Source organism: Anarhichas minor, unplaced genomic scaffold (genome assembly GCF_050575085.1).
Source record: "Anarhichas minor isolate MPS153535 unplaced genomic scaffold, ASM5057508v1 ptg000002l, whole genome shotgun sequence".
Classification (NCBI taxonomy): domain Eukaryota; kingdom Metazoa; phylum Chordata; class Actinopteri; order Perciformes; family Anarhichadidae; genus Anarhichas; species Anarhichas minor.
The window spans coordinates 7,310,274-7,329,318 of NW_027466448.1; the positions used below are offsets into that span (position 1 = coordinate 7,310,274).

The following is a 19,045-nucleotide window of genomic DNA, read 5'->3' on the forward strand; positions in this document are numbered from 1 at the left end:
TAAACACTCAGTGAGGTTAAACACATGAGAATGTTAAGTGGACATCAAACAATAAAGGACTAAAGACCTTATTGAACATGATAGGAGAGAATTCCAACAATAATCATAACAAAAAGTTTCCCCTACCTTCAGGAATGCACTGGCCCAACACAAACTTGAAGCCCGTGCAACATTTCTTTCTGTAAAACATCAAATGGACAAACATAAGCAGGCAGATCCAAAACACTTCTAACAATCACAGAACAGGTCCCATATTCCCATACGACGTGCATGTTTGACAAGTAACATCTGCAGAATGTGTTCTGATCCAGTGATTGTGTGTTTACATTTGTGTTCGTTAATGTGGGAAACATCTTCCTAAAGATTATGTGGCCAGACTACACACACACACACACACACACACTGAATTCCACTCGTCATCTTTTCTGTCACATCAATTTCTTTCTGCTCACTTGTACTTCTTTTCTTTCCGATTCTCATAAAGGCCGTGATGAATGAACAGATGAATTACTCTTTATCCAAACAGTGTTTGTGTGTAGGTGAGAACTAATGAGCTTTCCTTTAGCATCTTCTATGTTGCATCATTTCCTCATCCGTGTTAAGTTTTATTGATACCATCTCCATGATAACATATTGTTGCAATATCCTATCAGCACGATCCACATCATCATGAGGTAATATTCAGCCCCGACTCCCACTCAGCTCTAAGGAAAAGTGCAACCAGGTGTAAAAAAATCCAATTATAGCATGAAGTCATGGCAATATAGTGCAGTCACACTCACTTTGATAGTGGTCCTGAAAAACAATTACACTGTAATGCTTTACAGCTTTTATTCAGGAGCTGTTATGATAATGGAGCATTCCTATGGGCCTGTGTGGTTCTCCCTCCTCTGCTCAGCAGCATTAAAAAACAATTTAAGAAGTTTATTTGAGGTTGTTGCAATGACAACAAAATCAAAATGTTTTGGGAGAGTAAGAAATGATGTTGTCTGAAGACAGTTAAACAGATTTTAGATTGATTTCTGAGATCTCTGTAAAATGGCCTGTTAGAGACTTGGAACGGAGCATCACAGAGCCTCTTAATTTTAGTTTCTCATCTTATTAAAGTAAGATTTTCTATTTGCTAACTGTAATTTCATTCATGAATCAAATGACGCGTTAAAAAAAAAAAAAGTCATTCTTTTTGCAATAACACCATCACAGAAACATAATCCTGGTAAAACAAAGTATATGACTGACTCTCCACCACTGCAATCCAGTGGGTCTACCTTCTACAGTCGAGTGGATTTACAGTCATTTTCATGGGTACAGGATACAGAGCAGCCAAGCACTTATTTCACTCACACAATTGAATATTTACTACCTAAAGAGGGCAACTATTGCAACTCATGAGGCCCTCTATGAGGTGGGGGCAGGCCGCATCTAGTTTGTGCATCTACATGTACCGTCTGTGTGCAATTTTTCATTTAGTGCTAATGTGTTTATTGTGGGCTTGCGTTGTGTGATTGTACACATGACGGCAGGTATGGGGGAATCATAAATTGAAGGTTGATATTTAATCTGATTGATCAAATTGACATCCACTGGTGATTTACTGGCCTTATAAATATGTTAGCATACTATAAAGCGCAGTAGTTGCTGATGTGCAGTTACATTTTTGAGGCATGCATCAGCTATAGTGTAGCTTTGTGCAAATGCTCTGTAAATGTAACACGCACTTCTAGCCTCAGCTGTACTTTGTGTTTGCCAAACTGTGGAAAGTGTTGGTGTTGAGGAGAGAGAGAGCTCTGATCCGAGGATGGTTTCCTGTGTGACCCAATATTTCATGTCACAATAACATCCCCATGAAGACAGAAGGTACTTATAGCAAATAACCAGCTTAGCAAAATAACCAGGGTTGGTTGAACAACCATGTGAAAACAAACATCTATGTCCGTCTCCAGAAGAGCATGAGAAAGGCAACATCCCATGGAAACTGGGTTCATATCTGTGTTGAAGTTCATTTTCTACTGAACTGTATCTTTATTAAATTATCATTCAGGGAAATGCTCATTAGCCCAATAATATTCTACCTTATTGTACTTTATCTCATTATATCACCAAATCTGATATTTGGTTACTTTGCAGGTTGAAGCACTTTTAAAAACTAAATGAAAGTATTATCTGGAATTGTCCTTTCAGACAAATTGATTCAATTTAAAAATAGTTGAATTCTTGTGTTGTCCCTTTGATAACCTTTTTCTATTTTGACACTTGGACATGAAAACAGGCAGACCAGGGGAGAGGTTGACACGCAAAACCAAGATGGTAACGATGTGACCTGTCTGCAAGTTAAAACAACATGCCGAGCAAAGACACCGGCTGATAGATACTGGGCAGAAGGTCAATGCACTAAAGCAATAAAATAACCTCAAACCAACTACAGGATTTATAGTGTGGGGGGGGGGGGGGGGGGGGGGGATCTGTTAGGTCTCAGAGATAAACTGCTGATGCATACAAATAACATTCTCATCACATACCAGACGTATAGCTATGTTAGCGCTGACATTCACTTAAAAGTTGTTTTTAAGTGTTATTCTTTGCCAAACACACCTTTCCAAAATGGTAAGTGTTTAAGTAGCTTGAAGTAAAATTGTAATGTTTTCCCACAATGAGGGCCAGCTTAAGAAACACTTTCGATAAATGCAGTGTGTATGAAGGGTGTGGATGAACTCTTACCTCTTGCTACAGCACGCCAATACTAAATCAAAAAGGATATAAATATTTCCAAACAGCTTCGTCTAAAGCTGTTTTGGCATTGCTTTCTCAAAAGGCTGTAATAGTCCACCTCAGCTCCTCTCACTGTGTTTGAACAGCAGAAACCGCTCGGATCTAAATCACCGTCCACAGTGACACACTAGGGGACAGTCAAAGAGCGCGATATGAATGTGCCTTTGTTGTTTTGGCACCGAATAGAATAAATCCTATCCAAAAGATTAAGCACGGGTAATTAGAGATGAAGCTCTTCATTATATTCAGCACACGACAAGAGCATGCTGAGTATTATGCACGGAGCAGCTAAGAATACAATGCTGTGCAGACTTGTTCGGTGCTCATGTACGTTATGCAAAGCAGGAAACAAATTCAAAACACATGTGGATTTCATTCATATTCATGAGTGAGAGAACAAAGGGGGGGGGGGGGGGGGGGGGGGGGGGAGATATCCCCAAAGCATTCATGACACTTTTCTACAAGAATATCAATGAGTTTCCAGAGTCACATGCCCACACACACACATAACACCAGCTTTCTGTCTGACATTTAACTTCAGGCGCACTAGACCTGCACTTGTTCAGAATACGCACATCACAGACAATCGGATTGTTTTGCCACCTGTGCCTTTTTTTTTTTTTCATCAACAAGGTTATTTCATTTTACCAGTGATGCATATCATTTTACAGGGGCCTCCCTGAAATCTAGACAGAGATTAGTCTGACCTCAGTTACCCTGGTTGAACCACAAGCACTCTAATTACCTTATAAACAGCGGACCTCCCCTGAACCAACATGGTGGACTGACCTGGCCTGGCTTTGTCTTGTAATGAAACACACTAATTCACACCGACGTGTGTGAAACATGATCGCGTGAGCTAAAAATTGCACAAGCATACAGTACATGCACCGTCGCATGAGAGGCCCTCTTCATCGCATCCCAGCATGCTCTTCTTTCTTACAGGGATAACAATGACAAAACTAAAGGGTATCCCACATAAACACACACACAGCTGTGAGACAACACATGCAGTCCGCTCAGTGGAGGCTTGTTTGTCTAGCAGCGATATACGATAACATGTCTGCATTCCACTCGAGAAGATGTTTGTCAAAGTGGAGAGGACACAACCTCGACACTCATCCTTATTGGCCTGTTCATGCTGAATAGTGTGGATTAAGAAGAGGGATATAAAAGAAACACAAATCAACTAATAATTCAATAATTTTGTAAGTTGTGCTTTACATGTTTCACTACGTTTTGGACATTTTAGAGACATGATTTATATAAAAATATGAATCCTTAGTTGCAGCCCTAATTATTCTAGTTGTCCGTATACTGTAGACGTATATTTAGAAGTGTTGTTTAGCTTGTAAGAGTATTCCGCTTGATATACATATTTTGGGAATTATGAAAAAAGGCTTCTTACCTAAAATGTTTATTAAACTTTCAGTCTCCAGGTAAGTGTTTGGCCTTGTTATCGCATGCTAAAACTTGTTTTCATTGATTGCTATGCTCATTATAATCAACTCTTCTTTCGCGCTCTCACCTTCCTTTATTGTTACATCTTGCATCATTGCCACGTTACACTTCGTCCCAGATGAAGAAGCTTCACTTGTTTTCCAGGAAAATCGTAACCTCTAAAAGATGTCGATATTGTCAGGACACAGTAGCTCCTGTTTGCACTGCCAAACATTCGGTACGAGTGTTAGCCAATTGATTCTTCTGCAAAACATGCATCAAAGGCACAACCCATTCAGCATTTTGCAGACAACCATCTGTTAAATCAGACATTTCCTCAATAACTCAAAGACAGCAGCAGTTCCCTCCAGCCTCCGGTTCCTTCAGCTCCTCCAGATGCAGCCTCCTCCAGATGGATTCTTCCTCTCTTTTTAGCCGCTAATTTCACATCAAAAACCCGAACACTGGCATTCTAGACTGTAGAGTAATCCACAAGGCAACTGTTCATCCTTCAAGTATTTTTGCAGATACACTGCCTACTTAGTATTCAGTGCTTTACACGTATCACAACTCACTCTGCTGTCTAAAAAAGACTTTCCAAATAATCAAGTCATCATGGATAAACCAGTTTAACTGTGAACCCTCTCAGTTAGGGGCGCACGCGCACACACACACCTCCTGGTTTATGCGTTTGTTCTGGACATTATGTCATTTGGAAATAAAACTCCAGCATGTCAAAATGTGTTTTATTTCTGTGAGCACACACTGGTTGCCATGACAAACAGGAGATAAAGTTAAGCAATTCCAGAATAGACAAATACTGTATATTAAGAGGGACAGTTAACTTCTGCCAGTGTTCCTATAAAAACAACCCCCGAGGAGACGCATTAAAAAAACAAAGAACAGAGAGTCCATCCTCAGAGTTCATGGATACCTTTGTGTTTTCCAAAAATGTCCAAATTAAAAAAAAAAAAAAAAAACACTCTTGGAAAGGTTTTTTATTCTGCTAAAAAAAAAAAAAAAAAATACTACACCGAGAAGAAGGAAGGAATCAGACATCAGGGATTGTTGCAGACCATAATTCTTTCAATAGTGGCTGACTTTTAGTCATGATTGTTAATGCACCGACATTCCTCTTTTAAACGTGTTGCTGTTACTTCAGATATGCTGCATTATGTCCCATTATTGTCAGTAATTATAATGTAATTACAGGCGATTGTTTGGAGATGCCATAAAAGGTAAACGATGTTGGAGAAATATGTTTTTCCACAAAGCTGATACGAGTCTGTTGGAGGCAGCTGTAGAACGATAACCTCACAGCACTTCGTAGTATAACTCAGTGTAAAGACTAAAGGAACATTTCATAGACTGAAGGGTCCAACAATAACTCAGCTGTTTAAGAGCTTCATGCAAGCTCTGAAATTTACGAGGACGGAATAGAGACGGTTGTTACTGGCACAATACCTCGACAACAAAACATACGGGTCTAATATATAACAGTGTGTTGTACTTAGATAACACCAGACAGAATATGTGATAGAAGCTAAAAGGTAATTGTGCAAAGGTGATTATTGCAGAGAATATTATACCTACATACCTTACAACATAGCTCACATGCACCTTCCAGTTTTTCCAGTTGCTGTTAAAGAATTTACGAGGACAAACTCAATGTGTTTGTCAAGTTGAATTAAAACATTTCTAGCCAACAGTGGGCAGAAGAACTCCAAGACAAGCTGCCAGACACACAGCGCCGACATATTATCACGTTACACAACAACAGAGTACTACCACATCCAGCAGGCACACAGCAACAGCAACCTATTGGAGTCCACAAAACCCAAACTGGGAGTGTAATGAGGCTAAAAGGCTCAATAGAGCAGCACTATGTGAAACACCCCGTCATGAATCCTGTACTTACTGGATGGCCCAACTCTGCTGCAGTCCTGACCAACAAAGGGGGCAGTATCAAAAACTAAATGCTGTTGATTCGACAGAAATGTATCTAATTGATAGAATAGCCTGCAGAAAGTAATCCTCATGCAAATGTAGATAATAATACAGTAATTTAAATGCAATGAGGAAGCCACAAACAGAGCAACTGGAAAAGGAAAGGCATGATATTAGAAAGTGATATCTTGTGTCGGCCTTTTACATTACACATATCTTCTTAAATAAAACCCCCTCTCTTCCATTCAAAATGAATTGCTCTCTGCAATGCTGTTTCTTCTGTATGCAGCGGGGGAAGCGCATACGTCTGCCCGGAGAAATAATGGCGCCCCATTTGATCACTAACATGGTACATTAGCACAACCTATTGGTTAATGACTGTTTGAACTCTGTGTTCACGGCCCATGACAGTCACACTGCTTTGCTACAATAGCCCTGGGAAAGGCCCCTCGTTTTAAAACAAACCAGCAGTCCGTTCAGAAAATTGTCCAAAAGCGTCGCTCAATTTAATGTCACTAATTCAAAACTCTGCTTTTAATTCTTGCCCTTTTATTTTCATTTTCTCTCTTGTGACACAACTCTAACGGGAAGGCCTGGTAGTTGTAAAAAAAAGTCTGTCATTATAGTCTATTAAAGGAATAGTTCATATTTTGAGAAATACACTAATTTGCATTCTTGCAGAAACCTCAATGGAAAGATAGATTCCACTCTCACATCTGTACGTTCAATATGAAGCTGCAGCCAGCAGCCGGTTAGCTTAGCTTAGCATGAAGATAGGAAACCGGGCGAAACAACTTGTCTGGCTCCGTCCAAAGGTAACTAAATCCGTCTACCAGCACCCTGAAAGCTCACTACTAATTAACATGTTAAATCTCATTTGTTTAAAGCATACAAAGTGTAAAAAGAAGCTGCTCCAGCTTCATATATCGTATCCGTCAGAGTGGTAGCAATCTCATCTTACTCTTGGCAATAAAGCAAATAAGTGTATTTCGCAAAATGCATAACTATTCATTTAAAACAAATTTATACCTCATGAATCAGTTCTGACTCAGTGTCTGCATGTGCCAGCTTGGCTTGGATGTGTGGTTCACGACAGCCAACATTAACGTCCCAAATCGGAAAAAAACAGTGAACAAGTGTCCCTGGCTGCCTGACCAATATGCAGCCATAAATAGAATGAATCATTGTTATACATGGCAACTAAACAATAACTACTTTTTGTGTTGCAGAATCAGGGTCACTTGAAATAAGGACCTCTCTCTATATTAACTCTGCAATCCATCTGCTGTTAACAGACACTTTGGCCATGTACTGCACTCCTGCTGTGCTGGCATCTGCAGCATAATCCAACAAAACCGGCAGTTTTTCAATGAGACTTACTGCCGCAAAGCACTTCAGCTTGGCTCGGCTTCGGCGGACAGCTGGAGCCAAAATACAACCAGTCAGCTATAACAGAGGCAGCCTGAGCAACTGCCTTTCTTTGCTGCGTCTCCTCAGTGGCGTTCCAGGCTCAAAGAAATGAGATTTGACTCCGGCCACGCGTTATAAAATGAAATCTGTCTTCATTTACGTCACGTTGTTTTTAGTTGAGAAAGTCAAAGTTTAATTTATATCAACTTTCACTTAAAAAGCCGAGGTGTAGAGGTGTGTGTGTGATGTCTCTGATGCTGACACTTCAGGAAATTGTACATAGCACGGCTGTCTGTCGCCTGTTACCGTAAACCGTCATTAGCCTTTCCATGTGTTTCTAACTCAAACCCATTCTACTGGACACAAGCCAGATATCACCAATCCCCTTCAAACACTGATGCTACTGTGAAAGCGTGCAACCTACCACTTCAGGGAAATGTTAAAAGAATCTTGATGGGATTATTAGTAATTTAATTCATTTGACAGATTTAAGAGTGGGGAAAAAGAAGCCCTGGCTGCAATATGAATGGTGATACTATGCAAATGGATTTAAAGAAAACTGCTCCCTGAAGAAGTGGCCTCCTGAAAGCTAAACTTAAATCAACAATATCTTATGAGGGATTATTTGCCTTTTTAAAACTAATATCTTTCATCACAATATAGAAATGTTAGGTTCACTCCAACAATATCCAAAAAGATTAAGATGTAAAAAGCAGATGTGCTTCTTTTTTCTCTCAGCTAAGATCTTACAGTAGTTAGAGTTTATTATGTCACTTCCTCCTAATGATTCAACAAGAAACATATAAAGTACAAAAAAAAAAAAATCTATCAATCGATCAATATACAATCCATTCAAGCCACATAACAATGAGGCTTCAGCCAGTAGGTGAGAGAGAAATCAATAGTTATTTACTGAGGAGCTAGAAGAGGCTTAACAGCAATCACACTTGGGAGCTTACATTAAGGTTCACACAGCGATGCCAAGTGACTGGTGCCTCTCGGTGGCCAGAAGAACAGTTTTTGTCACGTGTTTGACCAGTAGTGTGCTCCGAGGTGATTCCCTGACGTTTGTATAAGTGCAATCAGCAGGTTAAAATGTTCACTTATCCTGTGAAATATCTCAACATCTACTCGATGGATTGGGACAACATTTTGTACAGAGAAGTTACAGAATTACTTGAAATGTCAACAATCATTTTCAACAGCTCCTCGATGGATTTCCATGAACATTGAAATGTAGGATATCTGCTAGAGGCCACTTGAGGCTTCGTGGTTTTCATGTTATTTTAATACTTGTGTGTAGTGAAACTTAATATTATGTCGAGGGATTGAGTTAGCTGGCATTGACCAACTCAGATTATGATTTAAAATATCGCTTATTAATGTGCATGTTTCCTTACAAATGAAACCTCTCCGGCCTTCTTAAATGTAGAGAGGAGGGCACATCAAGAGAGAAGATAAACGGTGTAGCTCTATAACTGCTCTGTAACATGGTCTCGACAGGTGGACGGACACACACACACACACGGACACACACACACACACGGACACACACACACACACGGACACACACACACGGTGGTGGTGAATATCACTCAATTAAAATACAAGCAAAACACTCAATGGAAGGGGCAACATCTGCGCGGTCAAAAGCCCCCAAACAAGAAGCCATTTTTCCAAAATGCGTTATTAACGTTGAATGGTGCAGCTGTTTACAATTTAACATGACTGGACTTGTGTGTGCGTGCGTGCGTGCGTGCGTTCACTGGTGCTGGCGGACATTTTCTTTGGCTAGCTGCTGTCCTTTAGGGCTGATAAATTAGCAGTTTATTCCTTTCACTTATGGGAGAATAAATTAAGGCTACACATGGCCCAACAATCTGCTATGATACAAATGCACATGAAGTTTAAACACACACCCACTTGCTTTCAATTAGCTGATTCAAGAGGATCCTGCTTCACAGTAGGGGGTGCACAAATACTGGTATTATGCAAAGTGATGCTATAACATTATTTGAATATATTTTCTCTGCGATAACACGTTGAATACAACTAGAGCAGTCTTGAATATACAGAGCGAAAGTCATGGAGGCAGTAAAACCCACAGCCTGTGGTTTCCATATCACCACATCTCCTAACCATCGCAGAACCACAGCGTGACCGAAGCGTGACCACGCTACAGTTCTCCGTGGAAAGAAACAGATGGGCGAGCGAGCAACAGCCAAAGGAAACAAGACTGTGATTTTAAAAAACCAAAATATCAGAAAAAATAAAAATAAAAGTTGCTACATGGGTTAAAGAGGGAAAAATGTCTGATCTGAAAATGTGAAGTTGACTCAAAGCTCACCACACAAAATAAATCCTGTAATTCATTTGGTTTAGGATCTAATACCATTTAGCATGTACTTAAAATGATACTTAAAGTCAGAACATGTAGAGAATAATAAAATGTGTGAACACCAGCAGTCATTCATAAATGAACACAGATTTTTCAGGTTTTTCATGTACTTTTGCCATATGAAATTACTCTGATTCAGAATTACACTATAGGTGCAAAGAGGCCAAATGGATGCCCGGTAGTTATATATACATTTGATATAAAGTAATTTATTTTCACATTTAGTCCTCATTTCCTTGTACAGTAGATTTCCAGCGAGCTGACCCCACACCCTGTCCATGAGAACATCCGTCTCCCTTTACAGCCTGTCCTCCACAGTACTGGTTCACTACTGTATAGTGCTGAAGAATGTGTACTCTGGGCAACAGGTCAAAAACCATCCAAAACAACAGTTGTCAAACTATCCGGATTAAACAACTCTTTAGGAGACATTATAAAGTAAGAGCTCTCAAAGTCATGGGCTTTCCAGTAAAGGCACGTTTCAGATTAGTTTCTTCTTTCAAATGAAAACAGATGGTAAAATACAAAGGAACCAAATCACTCCGACAGTAATACTGAAAATGTTTAAATGATACGTTTCAATAATTAGAAACGCATATTCCTTTCCAATTATAATGAAAGAAAGAAAAATTACACAAAGATATGAAGAAAGAAAGAAGGCAAAGAAATGTCTTATTTGTAAGTGAGAAATGTAACGATGTGGGATTATATTAGTTGTCCGGGTGTTTTTAATGGTCAAATAAATATGAATTAGTGAATCCAATAGCACATTTATGAACACCTGTTTATCCATCACACCACTTTAACTCATGAAGTGCAATGCAGCAGAGAAATAAGAGAGGAGATAGAGAGGATGTTTGCTGCTGCTGGTGCTGTACGTCCGTCACTAAGGAATGCTCCTTAACACCAACACGTCCTCCCCTGCTCCCACTATGATAACCTACACTTCACATCTTCCTCAGTGTTGTTAGGGAACAGGAAGGGGATTCATCCTTTCCCTTATAGGGAATATCACCACTTAAAACAGCTCGTTTACATCTCATCTAAAATGAAACAATAACTATATGCTTTTAATGTTTCGCAAAATATCACTCCTTACAGGCTCAAAGATGAAAGACGAATGTATGTCAGACTTGAAAAACCACAGTTAATTAATGACAGGACCTGCAGAAATGACTCACGACCAATTGGCTCGACGTCTATAACATTATTATTCATGATATGGTGCAAAGTGTGACACCATTAAAGTGACACACAACAATGGCTGGCTCCAGCGTATGTGCTCTTTGACACATGACAGATAATCATGTTATGATGTCAGTACAAAATATGAACTGCACCATGTTTTGTTAAAAAGGAAAATAAAATAATAATAAGCAAGGCCTGTTTCTGAATAATGATGCATTTCAAATGAGGTCTATAGGCCCAGAGCTGCACACGCAGGTGCAACTAACCTCACCTGTGCAGGGTATCTACTAAAGTGGGACATGAGCACACGGGCACACAATAAATCAAACGTGTGAATGAGAAATAATAACCAAACAATCAAGTAGTGTACACAATAACCCGGTTGTTACATTTCCCCCCTGTAGGCAACAACTGGCACAAGCCAAGTTATTTCCTGTGTGGAGCAGAAGACTTGAAATTATTTAAAACCCAATTAGTGGCTTTAAAGAAGGCTTGTTTTACAAGCACATACACCCTGGACTTGGTGGTTATTAGAGGGCTTTCATACAGCCTGTACATAGACCACAGGATCACCCACTCCTTTTAAAAGAACGTGATATGCTGGAAAAAGGGACACCGTCTTCCCAAGAAATATCACAGTATCAGTTATTTCAGAAGTTGTCCCGAAACCAAAAGACAAAACCCTCTGTCGGCCCGAGTATCAATTACGAGTCTTGCCCAAGTGGGTCAACAAAACACTTCGCTACAGGAGACCACAGAGTGTTTCCCATTTCCTACAGACAGTAAATTGTGTTTTTTTTAACAACAACAACAACAGCGGTCATTCCTCGACTTTGAACAAGACGACGGTACCCAAACTTAACAATGTAGTCATTTTAATCCAAACCATGCTGTTGCCTTAACTCTATTCAAGTTGTTTTCATTTCTAAACCAAATCCAACTCCAGGTCTAAAAAAAAAAAGGTAATGATTTTTGGAAGGCGCAGACGAATGCTGTTGTCCTGCCGAAAATGGCACCAGATCAGAAAACACTTATTACGCACATGTGTTGTTCTGGAGCGCAATTGCAACATATTTTGGGGACTTGTTGAAATAGAAAATGTGAAGATTTACCCCCCCCCACACTGACTCTATGCTCAATTTATTCTGCTCTCCATCTGGGAGAATTTGTCCATCACAGACATAAAGCACCGTTATCAGACTTTGCACCTGGTCGACACTAAGGGTAAAGTTACGGACATGTCTGTGAGTCAATCAAAGAAAATAATAATATTAAAGTAACAATAGAGTATTTAATTGCATTTTGTAATGTGTTTTATATCAGACAGACTAGGATCATCAGCTTAATCAGACAGCTGACCTCCTCCTGTGCGCCATTTAGATCTTCTTAACGTTCAACTGTGCAGAGCGATACCAAATGCTCATGTCAGCTCTTTGAATCCACAGTGCAGCCTCTGTAATACAGCAGTCTGCAGTCGACAGGCTACACATTCTCTTTCTGAAGAGTGATAGAAAACACATGTTGATGTCTTTTCTTTGACAGGACATTATGTATCATTTCAGGGCCTTGGGACACGGGATACATCAATCCCATCTTGTCATTTGTGTCGGTTATTTAGCACAAAGATTCAGCAAGAATAGCAATAAGAGTTTACTGCCTTTAATAAATAGACTTTATTGTGTAGATTATAGCAGCAGTTTTCACTCTAACCTTTTCTCTGATTACTCCGTAGTAATCAGAGATCACAATGCTGGGGAACAGTGCCAGGAACTGTATATCATTTCAGGCATTTTTGATTGGCATGATTTCCAGTGGTGTTATCTCATTCTGCATCTACTGAGGTTAATTCCAGTAAACTCAAAAGGCCTGTTGAGAAACAGCTTGGCCTTATTCCATGCTCCTTCCTCAGACAGCTTATTTACATGATTATGATGCATTTCGGTCTTCTAAACTGCAATAGCTCATAATGTTGTCATTCCTAAAAAATTATTTTCAGTTTCACATTGAAACATGTTTTTGTTCGTTATTCCAGATTTGGTTTCAATAAATCTGAACTATTCCTGCTTTGGCACTTAGCCTCTGTGTGTTTGGAAGCACTTAAACCATTAAAACATTGTTTACAACAGAATAACAGTTAGTGCATTATAGGTTTGCTGTTTTGCTTGAGAGTTATCTGCCAAAATCTTTTGACATGAACTGTGCTGCTCTTTTTTATCCTGTACAAACAAGAAGACAAGACAAGACAAGTATACTTATCGAGTCTACTAACTGGTTCTCTGACGCATATCCAGCAGCACACGAGGTAGCTGATAATTGGATTTGTAAGAAATAAAAGAGACATCAAACGCCTGAGAGTCATTTTAAATTACCTTATTTTTTCCATCCCCCTCAAGGGCAATCATCAGTTTTCATGCTTCCATTCTGGAATATTCTCTGTGCTTAGTGACTAATCATACTGTACCAGTTTATGTGTAATTGTATCAGCAACCTCAGTATGAGCAGAAATTTAAGATTGACAACGATTTTTTTAAAAAGGACTCCAAACTATACATACGTAACATTATAACATTTGGGGCTTAACTGAGTTACATGTTCTCCTGAAAGATGCTACAGTACCTGTTTATTGTCCATAAAATCTACACTCATTCTACTTTTTAAAGAGGAATATTTAGAGTAGTATCATAAATGTAGCAGCCCAAAAGGAGAAAACATGACTAACTGTGGTCTTCTGAACTCCTCCAGCTATGATCACTGGAGGGATGACAACATGGCAGCAGAAAACTCACAAGGGTATTTCTCTTGTTGAAAGCTATTTGAATTGGGAGAAGGAAAAACAGTCCAGCTGAGAGGATTATTCCAAGGTGTAGAACACATTTTAAAATTTGATGCGAAAACCAGATTTGAAAACTAAGGAAACAAGAGAGACTTGAAGCTTTGTAGCCAAGTTGAACAATCAGACTGTCTGGGAATCAAAATATAAATCAACTACTCAACGGAAAATCAACCCAATTTCTTTTTTTACACACAAAAAAAATTCAAGACACGAAATCAAATACCTCCGAAAAGATTCCAATGCATTTCATTGGAATGAATTGACGGGGAAGTTCACGAGACACAAACAATGCTGTTTGGATCAGCCAAGTGCAGGAGAAGTATCATGACTATCACGTCTCACAGGGGGGGGGAGCTGAAGAAATGTTATCTGCCGTTTCCATACTGCGTGAACCAGTTTCCCCTGAATTCCAGAGCAGAGGAGGACGGGAGCAGAGGACGAGGGGGGGAGAGAACGCAGCGAAACGCTTAGTACCACCAGAATTATTTGGAAAAATAACAAAGCAACAATTACAAATGCCACACATGAATTACGTGTAACTGTTACAGCTGTGGAGTGGAAAGACTCACTCTCACTGTGTTCTGCTTATTTTCCAGAGAAGCATTTCCTTTAGAGGGTAGGTAAGGCCGACATCCTCTGCACAATAAATCAAGCCAATGTAATCACGGTTTCATGTACCCTCTTGTCACCTAAGAGAAGTTATAAACAAAGATTATTAATGTGCCTCTACCCGCTATGATAGTTAACACATTGGATCTGGCTCTCATCGTGGATTGTCAGAGATGTCATACGATACTTAATCTCAGCAGCTGAAGAAACGTGGACATTCTGAGTAAACTACAATTACTATGTTCGATTGAACAGCATAAAAACAATCAATCTTTAGTGCGTAACCTTTCATAAATATCTGTCACTTTCTGCTGCCGACTGATAAAGTGAATCAGCTTTAAGTAGCTCACGAAAGCTCAAAAATGTGCTGTTTGCTAACAGCCGCCCTCAGGTATGTTTTCCCCGGGGGGGGTCCGTCTCACAGAGCAGGATTATGAAGTTAGCTGGATAACTGCTGAGTAAAACCTGGAAGGCCCTCAAATCTGCAACATGGACTCAAATAAAGACCTCCTCTGGGTTATGCTCAGCGCATTTGTCCAGCTGAGTCGGTAATCTTGCTTTGTGTGACACGAGGACACAGGAAGTGATCGGTTTCAGCAGCAACAACTGTGGTTTGGAAAGAATACACTGAGGATAAAGAGAACGAGTCACATGACCAATGATGACCACAACGGCTAGGCTAACAAACAACAACAACAACAACAAAAAAAGACAACCTAATAAAGATTTTAATACTACTGCTGTCAATGGAGGTACATTGAAAAAAGCAACAGTAGTGACCGCCGCCTCACACTAAAGTTGCTGCCATATTGGAACAAACAGCACACACCTTATCATTTTAATCAAACACTTTTTGGCCTTTAGTAAAGCATTTGTGCTGCAACCCAACGGCAGTCATGATTTAAGTGCAACTTCTGGAACAAAAAAAAAAAAACTCTGCACAACCTCTCACATCCTATTTTGAGCCAAGCATATTTAACCCTACACCTTGTAAAACTACAAATATAAGCATTTATATTAAAGCTTGAAGGTACTGAATCCTTGAGAGAAGAATGTGCCTGCACTGTCGGGCCGAGGCCCTGGTACTTCTCTTGCACTGTGACATGTGCTCATGGTGTCTCCTCTGAAGTCGTTTCACAATATGATGAACGCCCCAACGATGAATGTTTAACTGTGCACACGGTGGAATGCCGCAGTCAAAGGGGGACTGTTTAAAACCCTCTCCTCTCCACTAGACCTACACAGAAGACTTTAATTTCAATGGCTCTAAATACGCTCGTTTGCTTTCTTGCAGAGAGTTAGATGAGAAGAGCGATGGCACTCTCAAATTCTTCTGTTCGATATGATGCCAGCAGCTGATTATTTTTGCTTATCATAAACACTTAAAAACAGGGGTTAACAGCTAGCCTGGCTCAGTCCGAGCGCAACAAAATCCACCTCTAAAGCTCATTAATTTACGGCTTACATCTTCTTTGTTTATTTCGTCCAAAAAACTAAATGTGAAAACCAAAACTTGCTGTGTTCTTGAAGAAATCTGATATGCATTGAAGGGCTCTTTGAAGATTATTATAAAAATGCGGGGGCCTTTATTTGCCAATGCACTGAAAATTACCTTCGCAGTTTACCCCAAATGAGAACTCGTTTCATCCCATTTACTTTGTGAAATATGACGAAGCTGTTTGTGTCCTCGTAGTTCAGTATTTGTACGTTGTTGTTTTGTCTACTGCACTACCATTACATGACAGTGTCTCTCACAAGCTCTTCAACATTATGTATGTTTTGTATGAAAAATAAAGTTCAGCATTGTTGTTGTTACAGGGGGTTATAGATATGAGAGTGGCATTGATTTTCTCTGTCTGTAATGTACAGTGTTTCTATTCATTTTACAAACTGGGGAAAACTGCATCGTCAAATGCAACAAATTACCAAATAAGACAAAAAAAAAATCCAGGATGAAGATCAGTATGCAAACTGAAGCTAATCTGACGTCTGCAGTTCTACGGATAAGATAAAACTAAAGCTGAAGTATACAAAGTAAAATAAAAACGCGTGTCCCGTGGCCTTCTGGCCATCAAACTGCTATAGCACACCCGTGTGTACAAGCAACAACTTTTACATTAATAATATGACGGTGTTAAAAAACAACAAAAAAGACAGTGACTGAATGTTCCGGGATGTGCCGACACACTGATACTCTAGAGAGAGCCTAATGACTGCCATATTTTTCTTTGGCAACAGAGTCTTGCCAACTTAAATCACGCTTGGTTCTCTTTGAACTACATCTCAGTCACGCCAAGGCGCAATTGCAGTGGTGAGTGACGCAAAAATCCGCATTCATCTTATCAAATTGAGGTCATTAATCTGAATCTTTGGCACTACAAGAAGACTTCTTTATTAACCCTTCGAGGGCTGATGGGCAGTCATCGGCTCACTCCGTGCAGGTGAACTCAAATGCACCCAGGGCACAATATCTAGGCTTCTTAGCTGAAACACTTTTTTTCCTTCCTTAAATAAACATTGTGGGGAAACAACTGTGGCCGCAGCCAATAACCACAAACCAACATAATTATGTTAAGAATGTGTTTGGGATTTGAGGATCAAACAGGATGTCACTGAGTGCTGGTACAACGCCCAGCAGTTTTGTCACGTGACGCAGAGATGAAACCTTTCAAAGTCTACATTTGGAAAGGCTTCTCGGAGGAGACGTTCAACGATCTGGCGTTACTTTAGTTCTCGATACACTCCCAGATAAGGACGTACAGAAACAGATTTGCTATGAATCAAGATGATTGACAAAATGTTTGAAAGGAGTTCCCAAATGAACTTGTTTTGTCAAACTTTTTTGTTGTAAACTAAACCTATTCTATACCAAAATGAACGAATTGGCATCTAGGGAAGATGTTTGAATATTTGACTTGATTATTTTGACTTCTTTCAGTTTTTTCATTATGTCCGTGAGGTGGCCCCTCGCAATGAAGACAGATTAGGTTCTAACAACTTAATCCGTAGCATCTGACAGGAGTTTTGCTGCGAGTGGACGCTGTGTCCACAGTATCTGAACTGCAATAATTAAAGCCAGTGTCAAGAGTATAACAGTCCAATCCGGAGGCTTGTGGATATTTTAGATTGCTATGATCACTTAAATTCACAAAGAGATGATTAAGAGGAAGATCTACCCACGTCTCCCCAGAAATCCCTTGATTTCCACTTCATGATATAATATCTAAAAAGGTTCATGGAGTTTTGTAATATCTGTCGTGAGAGACTGCAGGAAGCAGACATTTTACAACTCACATAAACATACGACTGACAGTAGATTCATTGAAAATAAATAAATCACATGCATCGTCAGGAGGAACACTAGAGGATGTTTAACAGCCTGCTCATTTTTCTTTTAAAGCTATAAGCAGCCTCAGGCAACACAACGTTTCCATGCAATGTTACACAAAGTGCATACGAGTTTGCACTTACATTTAAAACAAGCACCATTTAAACAACATTATTGCTCTGAATAATGAAAGAAAGTCGGTTTGAGCTACATTTTGCAATCACTTCCATGGGAACAAAACCCACTGGACTGCAGCTTGATAATGTCACAATATTATTACTCAATTTCAAACAGAATCCAACCGCATGAATCTCTCCTACCTGTAACACGTTGTAACTTCTCCGGTCGACTTCATACAGGGGTACTTTGTTGTAGAAATGTTATTCTCTGAGCACTCTTCACTGCGAAACAAGAACATTTCAAAGTTTAGCATTTTTTCCCCCCCCCTTCATCTCATGCATGCGAGTCCTCGTGTCATTTTGTTGTTACAGAAGTCACACAGTTACCCGTGGCTGGCATCCTCTTCTTGGTAGGACCACAGCAAACCTCCCGAGAAGTACATGCAGGTGACGGCGAGCAGAAGAGGACTCCTGTGGTGCGTTAGTGTCATCTCATCGGTCCAGTCACCTGGGCGCTGACAGTAATGCACACGTGTAATGATTACCTCCACCTCACTGCTACAACTTCAGGGACTAAAGTGGTGGAGCCCAAACGTACAGACCCTCCCACTCTCCCCCCCCCCCCTCCTCTTGCTTCTGAGTAGTAAACTGAATGAACTGTCACTACGGCGGCTAACGTTAGCTTAATGGTAACTTTCCCTTGCTTACCCCATCCTTCACCCCCACACAGGCGCGAGCGCATGAGCACCTGAGGCACACGCGCACACACGCGTATACGCGCGCACACACGTTTCAGTAGCGCGCTCTCTGTGCGTCATGACGTCTGCTTCTTTGCTACCACCGCGTGGCTGTTTGTGAAATAACTACTGCTCAATAAGGGATTTAATAAGTGGGATGAGTTCGTCATCAATTAGACAGAATTATATTCAATTCTGTCTGACACTTGAGTGGATGCTCATTAAACCAACACATTGAAATGCATTAGAGACATCAGCACAAATACA

The 19,045-nt window shown here is 40.0% G+C and overlaps 1 protein-coding gene across 1 annotated transcript in view; it reads right to left on the reverse strand.

The window, feature by feature from the left end:
• The window catches only part of ccbe1 (collagen and calcium binding EGF domains 1), a 28,398-nt gene extending 9,866 nt beyond the window's left edge, over nucleotides 1-18,532 (reverse strand). The window contains exons 1-3 of the mRNA XM_076101683.1: nucleotides 18,429-18,532; nucleotides 18,243-18,323; nucleotides 127-179 (exon numbers count right to left, since the gene is read on the reverse strand). Of these exons, the coding sequence (XP_075957798.1) occupies nucleotides 127-179; nucleotides 18,243-18,323; nucleotides 18,429-18,532 (238 nt within the window). The remainder of the gene's footprint in view (nucleotides 1-126; nucleotides 180-18,242; nucleotides 18,324-18,428) is intronic.
• Between the last annotated feature and the right edge of the window lie 513 nt (nucleotides 18,533-19,045).